We start from the raw sequence: 13,724 nt of genomic DNA, 5'->3' as shown, positions 1-13,724 counted from the left end.
GGGATAGCATGAAGTCAATAGTCACTTTAGTGTCTCTTAGTAACCTATGGAGAAGTCACTTCATATTTTTTTTTGTACTGCACTTTATTTTACCCACCAAAAGCGTTGACTACTTTCGATCAGCTATCAGATAGTCACATTGTATCAAAAGAGTCAATTGAACCCCTGCTTAGGACATGTACGTGTTAAAATAACTAGTCAAGTAGCTGATCAAGTAACCAGTTACAAAGCTAGTAAGGTAACTGACGCTATGTAACCGGTATGTGAATCCAATACGTTGCCTACTTTGGACCAGCTATTAGACAGTCCCATTGTAATCAAAAAGAGACAATTGACCCCCTGCCTAGGACATGCCCGTGTTAAAATGACTAGTCACGTGGCTATCGAAGTAACTAGCTCCCACCCTAAAGGATGGGTAAAATCACTAGTTCGGTACTGTCTCCTCGAACTGCTGGGGTTGTTGTTGGGATTTGTTGGTATGTCGTTAGTATATTGGTTGGAATTGTTTTGATATATTAACGACATTTGTAATTGTTGTTGGTTGTGTAGCTTGTTTTTCATTATTATTTTAAGAATTTGATTTTGCGTTTGCTGTAGAGATCTGCAATATGTTGAGTTTCCCCATGCTGTAATACCATGCCTAATATATGATTCTGCTAACGAAAAATATGCTTGTTTGAGAACATCAAAGGTTGAGCAGTTGCTTAGATGGTAGAGACTATAACCGGCTTTCCGCAGTTTCTTCGATAGTTGTTGTATGTGCGGCAGCCACTTGAAATGTTCATCAACGTGCACTCCGCGATATTTATATGTTTGTACTATCTCTATGGCTGTTTTACATGTGTCCGTATATCCAGTGTTGTTTATGTTGTGAAGACATTGGTAGTCGTGGAATATTATCTTTGCATCTGTTCTAGAGAAATGACGTGGTCTAATGTGCATAATTTTAGTCTTAGTAGCGTTTATTACAAGGCCATTATCATGGCACCATTTTGAGACGTCATTTAGTTGTTTTTGCATTATTTCACGAGCTGTATCAATATTTCTATGTGATACTATAATAGCTGTATCATCCGCGTATGCAAACATTTAACACTCCTTAAGAATGTTAAACATTTCGTTTGCATATATCAGGTACAATATTGGTCCAAGTTTTGATCCTTGTGGGACACCATTATTGGAGCAGGTTTCATCGCTTAGTATTTCCGTAATTTTGACACGGTATGTTCTGAGTTCTAGGTAGTTTTTAGACCATTCCAAAGATTTGCCTCTTACGCCGTTTCGTTCTAGTGTGTGAATTAAATTAGAATGCGATAATGTATCAAAAGCCTTACTGAAATCAATGAATAGTACCAGGCACTGTAAATTTTCTCCTAAACATGTGTTTATATTGTTTGAGAAATCTCCTAATAATTTATTTATGTTTTTTCCTTTTTGGAATCCATATTGATTAGGATTTATAATTTTGAATTTTCTTAGGAAATCGTTTAGCCTTCGTACAAGAATCTCTTCCAAAACTTATTCTATAGCTGGTAGTATTGCAATGGGTCTGTAGTTGTTGAAATTGTTTTTGGGACCACTTTTATATATCGGACGTATTATTGATGTTTTTAGCAAATTCGGTATAATAGAATTGTCTATACTTGAATTAATTAAATTTGTAAGTATATATTCGTAAGAATAGCAGAGTTATGTTTTAGGTCTCTCGGTCTTATTCCATCAGCTCCTGCAACTTTTCGTATGTTTAAATTTGTTAATATTCTATATACTTCTTCATCGGTGGTGGGAGAGAGAAACATTGAGTTTTGAATTGTTGTTGGTTGGTTTTGGCAAGTTCTAATACAGTGATGTTCAAAAATAAAAATGAAGATATATTGGTGAGAGAGCTACCCAGCAAACATAATGTCAAACACTTAAAATAATAACAAAATGAAGAAAGTTTAAATTTAGAATTTTTGTCAAATAAAACCAATATATTAAATGAATATAATTTAAATTTTAAGGAAATGAAAGAATATACATTATACGGCCGAAATACTCTCAAATTTTTTATTTATTTTTAACTTTATTTTTTTGTGTTCAATTGTAATTGAAACGCGTGTGTTTGCTATGCTTCATCCAAAAACCAACCAACAGCAATGCTTATTGAATTTCTGAAAAAAACGCTCTTTAAAAGAGCGTAACAAATGTGTTTAAATTTTTTAAACAATTGTTGTATGGGATGAACATCACTGTTCTAATATCACATTTATGTAAAATTTTATTAACATTATCATTAAAGTTTTTCGCGAAGTTATTTGCAATGCTTAGTATATTATCGCTTTTGAAATTTTTTATAATAGAAGAGTTAATATTGGTTGTTTTTTCCGGTATTTTCATTTATAAGTTGCCACGTAACTTGTTGTAAAATGTTGTTTCTATTTTCTATGAATTTTATCTTAAAGTAGTTGTTTTTTTCGTAATTCAATTTTTTGTTTAAACAATTTCGAAATTTTGTATACTCATATTCATAAGTTTTATTGTTTTTGTTATTTAACCATTTGATATAAAGTTTATCCCGAACTTCACAATATTTTATTAAATCATCATTCATCCACGGATTCACTTTTCTATGTTTTTTATTTTGTGTGTTATATAATTTAGATGTTTCATAGATGTTTTTAAAATTTGCATAAATTTGATTAAATATATCATAGTATTCATATTTTGATTTACTAATTCATTCCATTTTATTGCTTTATTATTTTTGTTAACTTTAAAATTATTTAATTTCGCACCCTGAAAAAGTATGCTTTCCGCACCCTGGTTTACATCTTTCTTTTGTTCTTTTATACCAGGGAAAGGCAACCTATACTATTGCATTTTACGATTGTATTAGTTATACACTCTCTTCGCTCTCACCACGAATCGGTGTTGCCAGTAAACTTTCGTCGCTTTTCCCCAATTAAAAATGTAAAATCTCATATTGTTCATCATACATCTTTAAATGTTGGGACATATTTTTTTTCACTGGCAACGCTGATTCTTAAATTGTGCGATAAAAAACGATACACAACCTGCTTGTTTGAGTTCTCAAGCTAGACCAGGGAAAGGCAAAACATGGGCGCCGCGTTTTTCATTAACTCTTTTCTTACGTACGTGTGCACACGCATTGTAGAGAAATAAACAACTTTTAATCAGTCTAGCTTGAGAACTCAAACAAGCAGGTTGTGTATCGTTTTTTATCGCACAATTTAAGAATCAGCGTTGCCAGTGAAAAAAAATATGTCCCAACATTTAAAGATGTATGATGAACAATATGAGATTTTACATTTTTAATTGGGGAAAAGCGACGAAAGTTTACTGGCAACACCGATTCGTGGTGAGAGCGAAGAGAGTGTATAACTAATACAATCGTAAAATGCAATAGTATAGGTTGCCTTTCCCTGAGCTAGACTGATTAAAAGTTGTTTATTTCTCTACAATGCGTGTGCACACGTACGTAAGAAAAGAGTTAATGAAAAACGCGGCGCCCATGTTTTGCCTTTCCCTGTTTTATACATAAAGAAATAAACACAGATGGCGACATGGCTCTCTTAAGTTCTCTTAGAAATTAAAATGTGGTGTGCAGTCAAAAATTGCAATAATAATAATAACTAGGATCGCCCGGTGGCCGAAATGCGACCACTTTTAAACGCTTTTTACCACTTTTATGGAAAGAATTTAATAAAAATATTATGTTCTGCAAATCTAGAGAAAATAACCTTTTAAACCATATATGTTTCATCAATATTGGTGGACAATAACATACTTAAAAGTGTACCACAAATAAACGTGTGGCCTATTTATATATAAGATAATAATAAAAAATCAAAATCGTGAACTAAAATATAGCAAAAATATTGAAAATTAATAAAGTAAAATATGTCTAATAACATAAAACCTAAAATACATTTTATTTTATAATATGTCAAATAATTTTAAACATAATTATTGACTTTTCCATTCTAAATCACATACAATTTTCATACATTTCACTGAGCTTAAGAGAATTTTTTTAAGAGAGCCATGTCGCCATCTGTGTTTATTTCTTTATGATATAGACGGCTACACCTCCACCTCTGCTATCTCTATTTAAAAAGTAAGAATTAAATAAATTTATATTGTAGTTTTGTTGTTCATCATTGCTGATATTTGTCTCCACAAGTAGAATGAAGTTTAAATTATTTATAATATTATGCAAACTAGCTAGGAAAGGGGTGAAGTTTAGTCGTAGAGAACGAATATTCATATATATTATTGTTGTGGGATAACTTAGCAAATTTTTATTTATTTGATTAAAAAAAAGAATTGTCAACTGGTGAACAGGAAAACTTCATTGGTTTTGATAGTGATGAGTTTCAGGATGCAATTGACATTATCGGAGCTACCAACAGCAATGGCGATGAGCAGAACAATGGTGATCCTGAAAATGAGCACAATGTCCGTCGATCAGATCGCATTGCTAGTAAGCCTCGACGAAGATATAATTTATGTGTTACGCACACTAAGTTTGAAGGCGAACAGGGTGAAACATTCGACGAAGCTACAAATACCGATTTATGGAAGTCAGCGATTATTTCAGAAATGGAATCCCTAACGGCAAATTATACGTGGTGTCTGACTAATTTGCCTCAAAAAGCCCATTAAGTGCAAATGTGTATTTAAAAGAAAATTCAACGCGAATGGTGACGAAATATGTGATAAGGCAAGACTGGTTGTAAAAGGCTGTAGTCAGCAGAAATGCATCGACTACGAGGAGACGTTTGCACCTGTAGTGCGATACACATCTTTACATCTTACGAGTAACAGCTCGCTGCAGCGTTTTTTTAATGGCGACCTCGAAGAGCAGGTTTTTATGGTGCAGCCGGAAGGTTTTAATGACGGCAGCAGTCGCGTTTGTTGTTTAAAGAACTCGCTATATTTTTTGAAGCAGTCTAGCCGCGTTTGGAATAAGAAACTCAATGAAGTGCTACTGAAATTCGGTTTGCAGCGGAGCGATGTCGATCAATGTGTTTATTACTATGTATATAAAAGGTTCGATTATTTTATATGTTGCAATTTATGTCGACGATGTAGTGGTGTTTGCAACGACATTAACTTGACCAATCGACTGAAATATGATTTGGTCACAAACTTCAAGATGAAAGATCTGGGTGAAGCTTATTCAGTTTTGGGAGTGAGAGTTACCCGTGATTATAAGGATGACACAATCAGAATTGATCAGACAAAATATATTGAATGTGCCGTATATGCAGGCTGTGCTGCATATACGGCACATTCTCCATTTCCTTTTTTTCAATTTCATTGGTGGGACACATTTCCGATGTTAATCTTTGACCAACATCCATAGATGTCGATACTGCCTTACATTCAGTCATTGAGAAACTCTTCTTTTATCGTTAACTCGTCTTTTATTTGCAGCACAAATTACTCGCCCCGACATCAGTTATGAAGTGAATTTGTTAAGCTGTTTTAGTGCAAACCCCGGTAAAACTCATTGGGCTGCAGTTAAAAGAGTTATGAGGTATCTCAAAGGCACAATTGATAAAGGACTCACGTATCAGTGTGGTCAAGGTGGTCTGGTTGGTTTTTGTGACGCAGACTGGGCTGGTGATGTGGATGACAGGCGATCAACCACAGGATATCTGTTTACATTTGAAGGTGGAGCAATCTCGTGGTCTACAAGGCGACAACGCACAATCGCACTCTCCTCAACTGAAGCGGAATACATGTCGATGGTGTCAGCTCTGCAGGAGTGTATTTGGTTGCAACGTTTACATCGAGAATTGGTACAAGGACAACAAGAACAGATAATACTCAATTGCGATAACAAAAGTGCGATAAATGTAGCAAGTTTTGATCCTTGTGGGACACCATTATTGGAGCAGGTTTCATCGCTTAGTATTTCCGTAATTTTGACACGGTATGTTCTGAGTTCTAGGTAGTTTTTAGACCATTCCAAAGATTTGCCTCTTACGCCGTTTCGTTCTAGTGTGTGAATTAAATTAGAATGCGATAATGTATCAAAAGCCTTACTGAAATCAATGAATAGTACCAGGCACTGTAAATTTTCTCCTAAACATGTGTTTATATTGTTTGAGAAATCTCCTAATAATTTATTTATGTTTTTTCCTTTTTGGAATCCATATTGATTAGGATTTATAATTTTGAATTTTCTTAGGAAATCGTTTAGCCTTCGTACAAGAATCTCTTCCAAAACTTATTCTATAGCTGGTAGTATTGCAATGGGTCTGTAGTTGTTGAAATTGTTTTTGGGACCACTTTTATATATCGGACGTATTATTGATGTTTTTAGCAAATTCGGTATAATAGAATTGTCTATACTTGAATTAATTAAATTTGTAAGTATATATTCGTAAGAATAGCAGAGTTATGTTTTAGGTCTCTCGGTCTTATTCCATCAGCTCCTGCAACTTTTCGTATGTTTAAATTTGTTAATATTCTATATACTTCTTCATCGGTGGTGGGAGAGAGAAACATTGAGTTTTGAATTGTTGTTGGTTGGTTTTGGCAAGTTCTAATACAGTGATGTTCAAAAATAAAAATGAAGATATATTGGTGAGAGAGCTACCCAGCAAACATAATGTCAAACACTTAAAATAATAACAAAATGAAGAAAGTTTAAATTTAGAATTTTTGTCAAATAAAACCAATATATTAAATGAATATAATTTAAATTTTAAGGAAATGAAAGAATATACATTATACGGCCGAAATACTCTCAAATTTTTTATTTATTTTTAACTTTATTTTTTTGTGTTCAATTGTAATTGAAACGCGTGTGTTTGCTATGCTTCATCCAAAAACCAACCAACAGCAATGCTTATTGAATTTCTGAAAAAAACGCTCTTTAAAAGAGCGTAACAAATGTGTTTAAATTTTTTAAACAATTGTTGTATGGGATGAACATCACTGTTCTAATATCACATTTATGTAAAATTTTATTAACATTATCATTAAAGTTTTTCGCGAAGTTATTTGCAATGCTTAGTATATTATCGCTTTTGAAATTTTTTATAATAGAAGAGTCAATATTGGTTGTTTTTTCCGGTATTTTCATTTATAAGTTGCCACGTAACTTGTTGTAAAATGTTGTTTCTATTTTCTATGAATTTTATCTTAAAGTAGTTGTTTTTTTCGTAATTCAATTTTTTGTTTAAACAATTTCGAAATTTTGTATACTCATATTCATAAGTTTTATTGTTTTTGTTATTTAACCATTTGATATAAAGTTTATCCCGAACTTCACAATATTTTATTAAATCATCATTCATCCACGGATTCACTTTTCTATGTTTTTTATTTTGTGTGTTATATAATTTAGATGTTTCATAGATGTTTTTAAAATTTGCATAAATTTGATTATATATATCATAGTATTCATATTTTGATTTACTAATTCATTCCATTTTATTGCTTTATTATTTTTGTTAACTTTAAAATTATTTAATTTCGCACCCTGAAAAAGTATGCTTTCCGCACCCTGGTTTACATCTTTCTTTTGTTCTTTTATACCAGGGAAAGGCAACCTATACTATTGCATTTTACGATTGTATTAGTTATACACTCTCTTCGCTCTCACCACGAATCGGTGTTGCCAGTAAACTTTCGTCGCTTTTCCCCAATTAAAAATGTAAAATCTCATATTGTTCATCATACATCTTTAAATGTTGGGACATATTTTTTTTCACTGGCAACGCTGATTCTTAAATTGTGCGATAAAAAACGATACACAACCTGCTTGTTTGAGTTCTCAAGCTAAACTGATTAAAAGTTGTTTATTTCTCTACAATGCGTGTGCACACGTACGTAAGAAAAGAGTTAATGAAAAACGCGGCGCCCATGTTTTGCCTTTCCCTGTTTTATACATAAAGAAATAAACACAGATGGCGACATGGCTCTCTTAAGTTCTCTTAGAAATTAAAATGTGGTGTGCAGTCAAAAATTGCAATAATAATAATAACTAGGATCGCCCGGTGGCCGAAATGCGACCACTTTTAAACGCTTTTTACCACTTTTATGGAAAGAATTTAATAAAAATATTATGTTCTGCAAATCTAGAGAAAATAACCTTTTAAACCATATATGTTTCATCAATATTGGTGGACAATAACATACTTAAAAGTGTACCACAAATAAACGTGTGGCCTATTTATATATAAGATAATAATAAAAAATCAAAATCGTGAACTAAAATATAGCAAAAATATTGAAAATTAATAAAGTAAAATATGTCTAATAACATAAAACCTAAAATACATTTTATTTTATAATATGTCAAATAATTTTAAACATAATTATTGACTTTTCCATTCTAAATCACATACAATTTTCATACATTTCACTGAGCTTAAGAGAATTTTTTTAAGAGAGCCATGTCGCCATCTGTGTTTATTTCTTTATGATATAGACGGCTACACCTCCACCTCTGCTATCTCTATTTAAAAAGTAAGAATTAAATAAATTTATATTGTAGTTTTGTTGTTCATCATTGCTGATATTTGTCTCCACAAGTAGAATGAAGTTTAAATTATTTATAATATTATGCAAACTAGCTAGGAAAGGGGTGAAGTTTAGTCGTAGAGAACGAATATTCATATATATTATTGTTGTGGGATAACTTAGCAAATTTTTATTTATTTGATTAAAAAAAAGAATTGTCAACTGGTGAACAGGAAAACTTCATTGGTTTTGATAGTGATGAGTTTCAGGATGCAATTGACATTATCGGAGCTACCAACAGCAATGGCGATGAGCAGAACAATGGTGATCCTGAAAATGAGCACAATGTCCGTCGATCAGATCGCATTGCTAGTAAGCCTCGACGAAGATATAATTTATGTGTTACGCACACTAAGTTTGAAGGCGAACAGGGTGAAACATTCGACGAAGCTACAAATACCGATTTATGGAAGTCAGTGATTATTTCAGAAATGGAATCCCTAACGGCAAATTATACGTGGTGTCTGACTAATTTGCCTCAAAAAGCCCATTAAGTGCAAATGTGTATTTAAAAGAAAATTCAACGCGAATGGTGACGAAATATATGATAAGGCAAGACTGGTTGTAAAAGGCTGTAGTCAGCAGAAATGCATCGACTACGAGGAGACGTTTGCACCTGTAGTGCGATACACATCTTTACATCTTACGAGTAACAGCTCGCTGCAGCGTTTTTTTAATGGCGACCTCGAAGAGCAGGTTTTTATGGTGCAGCCGGAAGGTTTTAATGACGGCAGCAGTCGCGTTTGTTGTTTAAAGAACTCGCTATATTTTTTGAAGCAGTCTAGCCGCGTTTGGAATAAGAAACTCAATGAAGTGCTACTGAAATTCGGTTTGCAGCGGAGCGATGTCGATCAATGTGTTTATTACTATGTATATAAAAGGTTCGATTATTTTATATGTTGCAATTTATGTCGACGATGTAGTGGTGTTTGCAACGACATTAACTTGACCAATCGACTAAAATATGATTTGGTCACAAACTTCAAGATGAAAGATCTGGGTGAAGCTTATTCAGTTTTGGGAGTGAGAGTTACCCGTGATTATAAGGATGACACAATCAGAATTGATCAGACAAAATATATTGAAGAGTTTCTCAATGACTGAATGTAAGGCAGTATCGACATCTATGGATGTTGGTCAAAGATTAACATCGGAAATGTGTCCCACCAATGAAATTGAAAAAAAGGAAATGGAGAATGTGCCTCTTCTTTTATCGTTAACTCGTCTTTTATTTGCAGCACAAATTACTCGCCCCGACATCAGTTATGAAGTGAATTTGTTAAGCTGTTTTAGTGCAAACCCCGGTAAAACTCATTGGGCTGCAGTTAAAAGAGTTATGAGGTATCTCAAAGGCACAATTGATAAAGGACTCACGTATCAGTGTGGTCAAGGTGGTCTGGTTGGTTTTTGTGACGCAGACTGGGCTGGTGATGTGGATGACAGGCGATCAACCACAGGATATCTGTTTACATTTGAAGGTGGAGCAATCTCGTGGTCTACAAGGCGACAACGCACAATCGCACTCTCCTCAACTGAAGCGGAATACATGTCGATGGTGTCAGCTCTGCAGGAGTGTATTTGGTTGCAACGTTTACATCGAGAATTGGTACAAGGACAACAAGAACAGATAATACTCAATTGCGATAACAAAAGTGCGATTAATGTAGCTCAAAACAACTCATTCTCAAACAGAACTAAACACGTCGACCTGAAAGCGAAATTCATTCGAGAAAAGCTTGAGAGTAAGGAGGTTATTTTGAAATATATGGACACCAGTAATATGGTTGCTGATTTTCTCACTAAGGCAGTTAGTGCTGACAAGCTTAAATTACTAAGCTCTAAATCTGGTTTAAATTAATATTTATATAATAAATCGTATAAATAATTTATACAGGCGGAATGTTGTAAATGTTTGAATAACCTATTTATACAAAGTAGTTACTAAGTTTATATCACTATGTCATGTAATGAATTATTTGAAGTTTTAATAAATTACAGTTCTTTTCTAATACTCAACATAACAAGCTGCTCTTATCTCATTTATTGATGAAGCCAATTTCTGATACTCTGTTCCAAAGTGAAGCGTATCCCAGAGAGAAAGTTCTGCTACGATCGAAACAAATAGTAGTCGGACGAAGCGAGGTCTGGACTATAAGGCGATACTTCCCAACCACTTCATTTTAAATAGCTTTCAACATGTGGCCGAGTATTGTCATAATGGAATATTACGGTTTCATGTCTGGTCACATATTCTGGTCGTTTTTCGGCCAATGCACGCTTCAAACGTTATAACAATTAAAGGTTATAACTTGATCTGTACGAAAAAAGTATTGTTACGTTTTTACCTTTTAAAAACTGTGGTTTATTTCCTTTAAATAAACCGGATACTTTTGATTGCAAATAAAAACAGTTTAGTAGTTTAAAATTGTAACAACCCTTTATTTATTCAAATGTACAACTACAGCAGTTTAAATGTCACTCAGTGTTCTTATACAAATACACGTTTTTGTATTCACAGAATTACACACTTTATAATGAACGAGAATATACAGCACACTTAAAGGCAGTTAATTTGTGTTTACTTAACGATGCTTAAAATTTGACTGACTGGTTTTTATTCAATGTTGTATGTTCCACAGCTATGTTAACTGCTGTTAACATAAAATAGAAAGGTTGAGAAACATTATGCAACTTTAAATCAGCCGTTAAAACCGTTATATTTGAATTCAAGTACAATTTCGTAACAATATAAATAAATCTCTTGATTACTTTTGTTTTTTTTCTGTTTCTCTTAACCACTCACCTAAAAAACACGATTTTTCAATGGTTAAGGCAATGAATTTTGCATTAAAATGAAAGTGGACCTTTTATTTTCAGTCGCTGCTTAAAAGATATGTTTTAAAGACAATTTATATACATTTTTTTTAAATATGTATATTCGAAGTCGGGCATTAATATGAGATTAAATTTGAAAGGTTGTTACAATTTTAAACTACTAAACTGCTTTTATTTGCAATCAAAAGTATACAGTTTATTTAAAGGAAATAAACCACCCTTATTAAAAGGTAAAAATCTAACAATATGTTCCCCGACACCAATTAATACACTGAGTAAATGAGAAAAAATATCTTTATTTTAAAATTTCAATAATTTATTTTCGTGAGTGATCAGAAGTAGGCCTTATATGGGAGCAATGAGCTATTATGAATCTATCGCCATGTGATTTACATATTTCTATATGAAAATTTTTTTAAGTGGTCATTATATGGGAGCTAATTATGGACTGATCACCATAAATGGATATGTACATTATTTGGATTGAAAATTGTATAGATACCTATGTATATAAATTAAACATTTATGATCGATTAAGTCCTATTTCGGGAGCACATTTGTATCGTTAATTCGACTCAGAAAGTGATTCTTAGTCGATCGGTTTACTTTAAGATGGGTGTTATTAGGGCGTTACAAACATCAGCACAAACAGTGGTGTAGGGTATAAAAATGTTGCTCATAGAAGCGGTTATATGGAAATATTAATGCAATTATTTTACCTTATAGATACCAATATCATAGCAAATATTAAATATTTGCCTAGTAGAGGCACTACCAATGATGTGGGCGGTATAATTTCCACTACTAGTAAAAAGAACACGTGGAGACTAATAAGAATTGAAATGGATAGTGTAACCTGTTGAAGACAAATACATTTAATTATTTTATTTACATATTAAGCAATTATACTCATAATAGTTGCACAATTTTAATATTAATTATCAAATGTAACATTACTCACCTTCTCTCCACTGTCGGATGGCAGATAAAATGTAAGGACTGTGAGGAATGAGATACCCATACATGGAATAATAATGTTCACCGTGTAGAAGAGAGTTTTACGACGCATAGTTATATTAAATGTTATATCTAGGTACGGCTCGTCACAACATGTGTAAAATTTTTCATTTCTATCAAAACAAAATTAAATAAATTAAGAATCTATTTGTATTACAACGTACATTAGGGTATAACTTTTTTGCCCGCAAAATAAGTATTGATAAGAAAAACCTATTTTTGAAGTCATGTGAAAGTGATTTCTAAAATGCTTTAATTAATTTATTAATTAAAATTTTTAATATATTGCAAACCATGTGGAAATATTAATTAAAGCATCGTTTATATAAAACACTCGGTTCGATCAAAAAAAAATATGATTTTCTGTTAAAGATATTAAAATCAAATGACCAATTAGTATATAGTTAATTTAACTAATTTTATAAAAACAAGTAAGAAAGTATAGTCGCCCAAACCTGAGTCTATTTAACTTTGAGGTGGGCGTTAGGCTAATGTTATTGGGCGTTATAAGCATCAGCACAAACGCAGAATATCCTCCCCACTATGTTGGTGTAGGGTATAATAATATTTATACAAAACTTCATCGCGTTTATTTTTACTATTGTAAAAAAATAATATCATATTTCTAAAGATTTTTGCATGCATTTGCATTGAAAAAAGTTATTTCCCTAATGTACATATTTATATGGTTTTATGTGTCTCACCTTACTGCCGGTACTTCCAAGATATCCCATTCGACCGACATATAGAACTCGGAGAGATCTACTCCCACATCGACTATATTACTTCCTTGCTGTTCATCCATATGTCGTAAATCAACCTTATTTTAGCATTCAAGAAGTATTTGTTGATTCGCAAAAATATCAATAATAATTAAAAAAATATATATATATATTATTGTAGTCGATTTGAAATCGAATGACATCAAGTGATTGTTATTAAGTTATTGTACAATTTAAGCAGTTCATAGAGATCAACAACCAATAAAATGCAGTAATAGATTAATTGATTAAAGCGCATGCACTTATATTTTATGGTAAAAAAATATTTAAAAAATCTTTAAGTAAGAAATTATGTTAATAATATTAAACAAAACGAAAATTCAAATAAGTAAATAATTTAGACAGTGTAAGAGGATACAATCTAATTTAGTAAACATAATTTCATCTCATTTATTTTAAATAATTAGTAACTAGGCAACATTAATTAATAAATAAATATTACGAATATATGTATGCATGTATCTCTAAATATATATGTATGTATGAATATATGTAGTAGGTATGTATAAATTTATGTATGTATTTATGAATATTAGCAGGTATAGC

General features: G+C 32.2%; 1 protein-coding gene across 1 annotated transcript in view; it reads right to left on the bottom strand.

Annotated features, from left to right (window-relative positions):
• Positions 1–13,724, bottom strand: part of nAChRalpha4 (nicotinic acetylcholine receptor alpha4) — a 353,850-nt gene that overhangs the window by 93,857 nt on the left and 246,269 nt on the right. Inside the window, exons 4-6 of the mRNA XM_065514945.1 lie at positions 13,101–13,216; positions 12,341–12,509; positions 12,099–12,235 (exon numbers count right to left, since the gene is read on the bottom strand). Coding sequence (XP_065371017.1) covers positions 12,099–12,235; positions 12,341–12,509; positions 13,101–13,216 — 422 coding nt within the window. The remainder of the gene's footprint in view (positions 1–12,098; positions 12,236–12,340; positions 12,510–13,100; positions 13,217–13,724) is intronic.

This window comes from Calliphora vicina, chromosome 1 (genome assembly GCF_958450345.1).
Source record: "Calliphora vicina chromosome 1, idCalVici1.1, whole genome shotgun sequence".
NCBI classification, from domain to species: Eukaryota; Metazoa; Arthropoda; class Insecta; order Diptera; family Calliphoridae; genus Calliphora; species Calliphora vicina.
The sequence above is the reverse complement of the archived record's forward strand: the minus strand, read 5'-3'. Positions and strand labels throughout refer to the sequence as shown.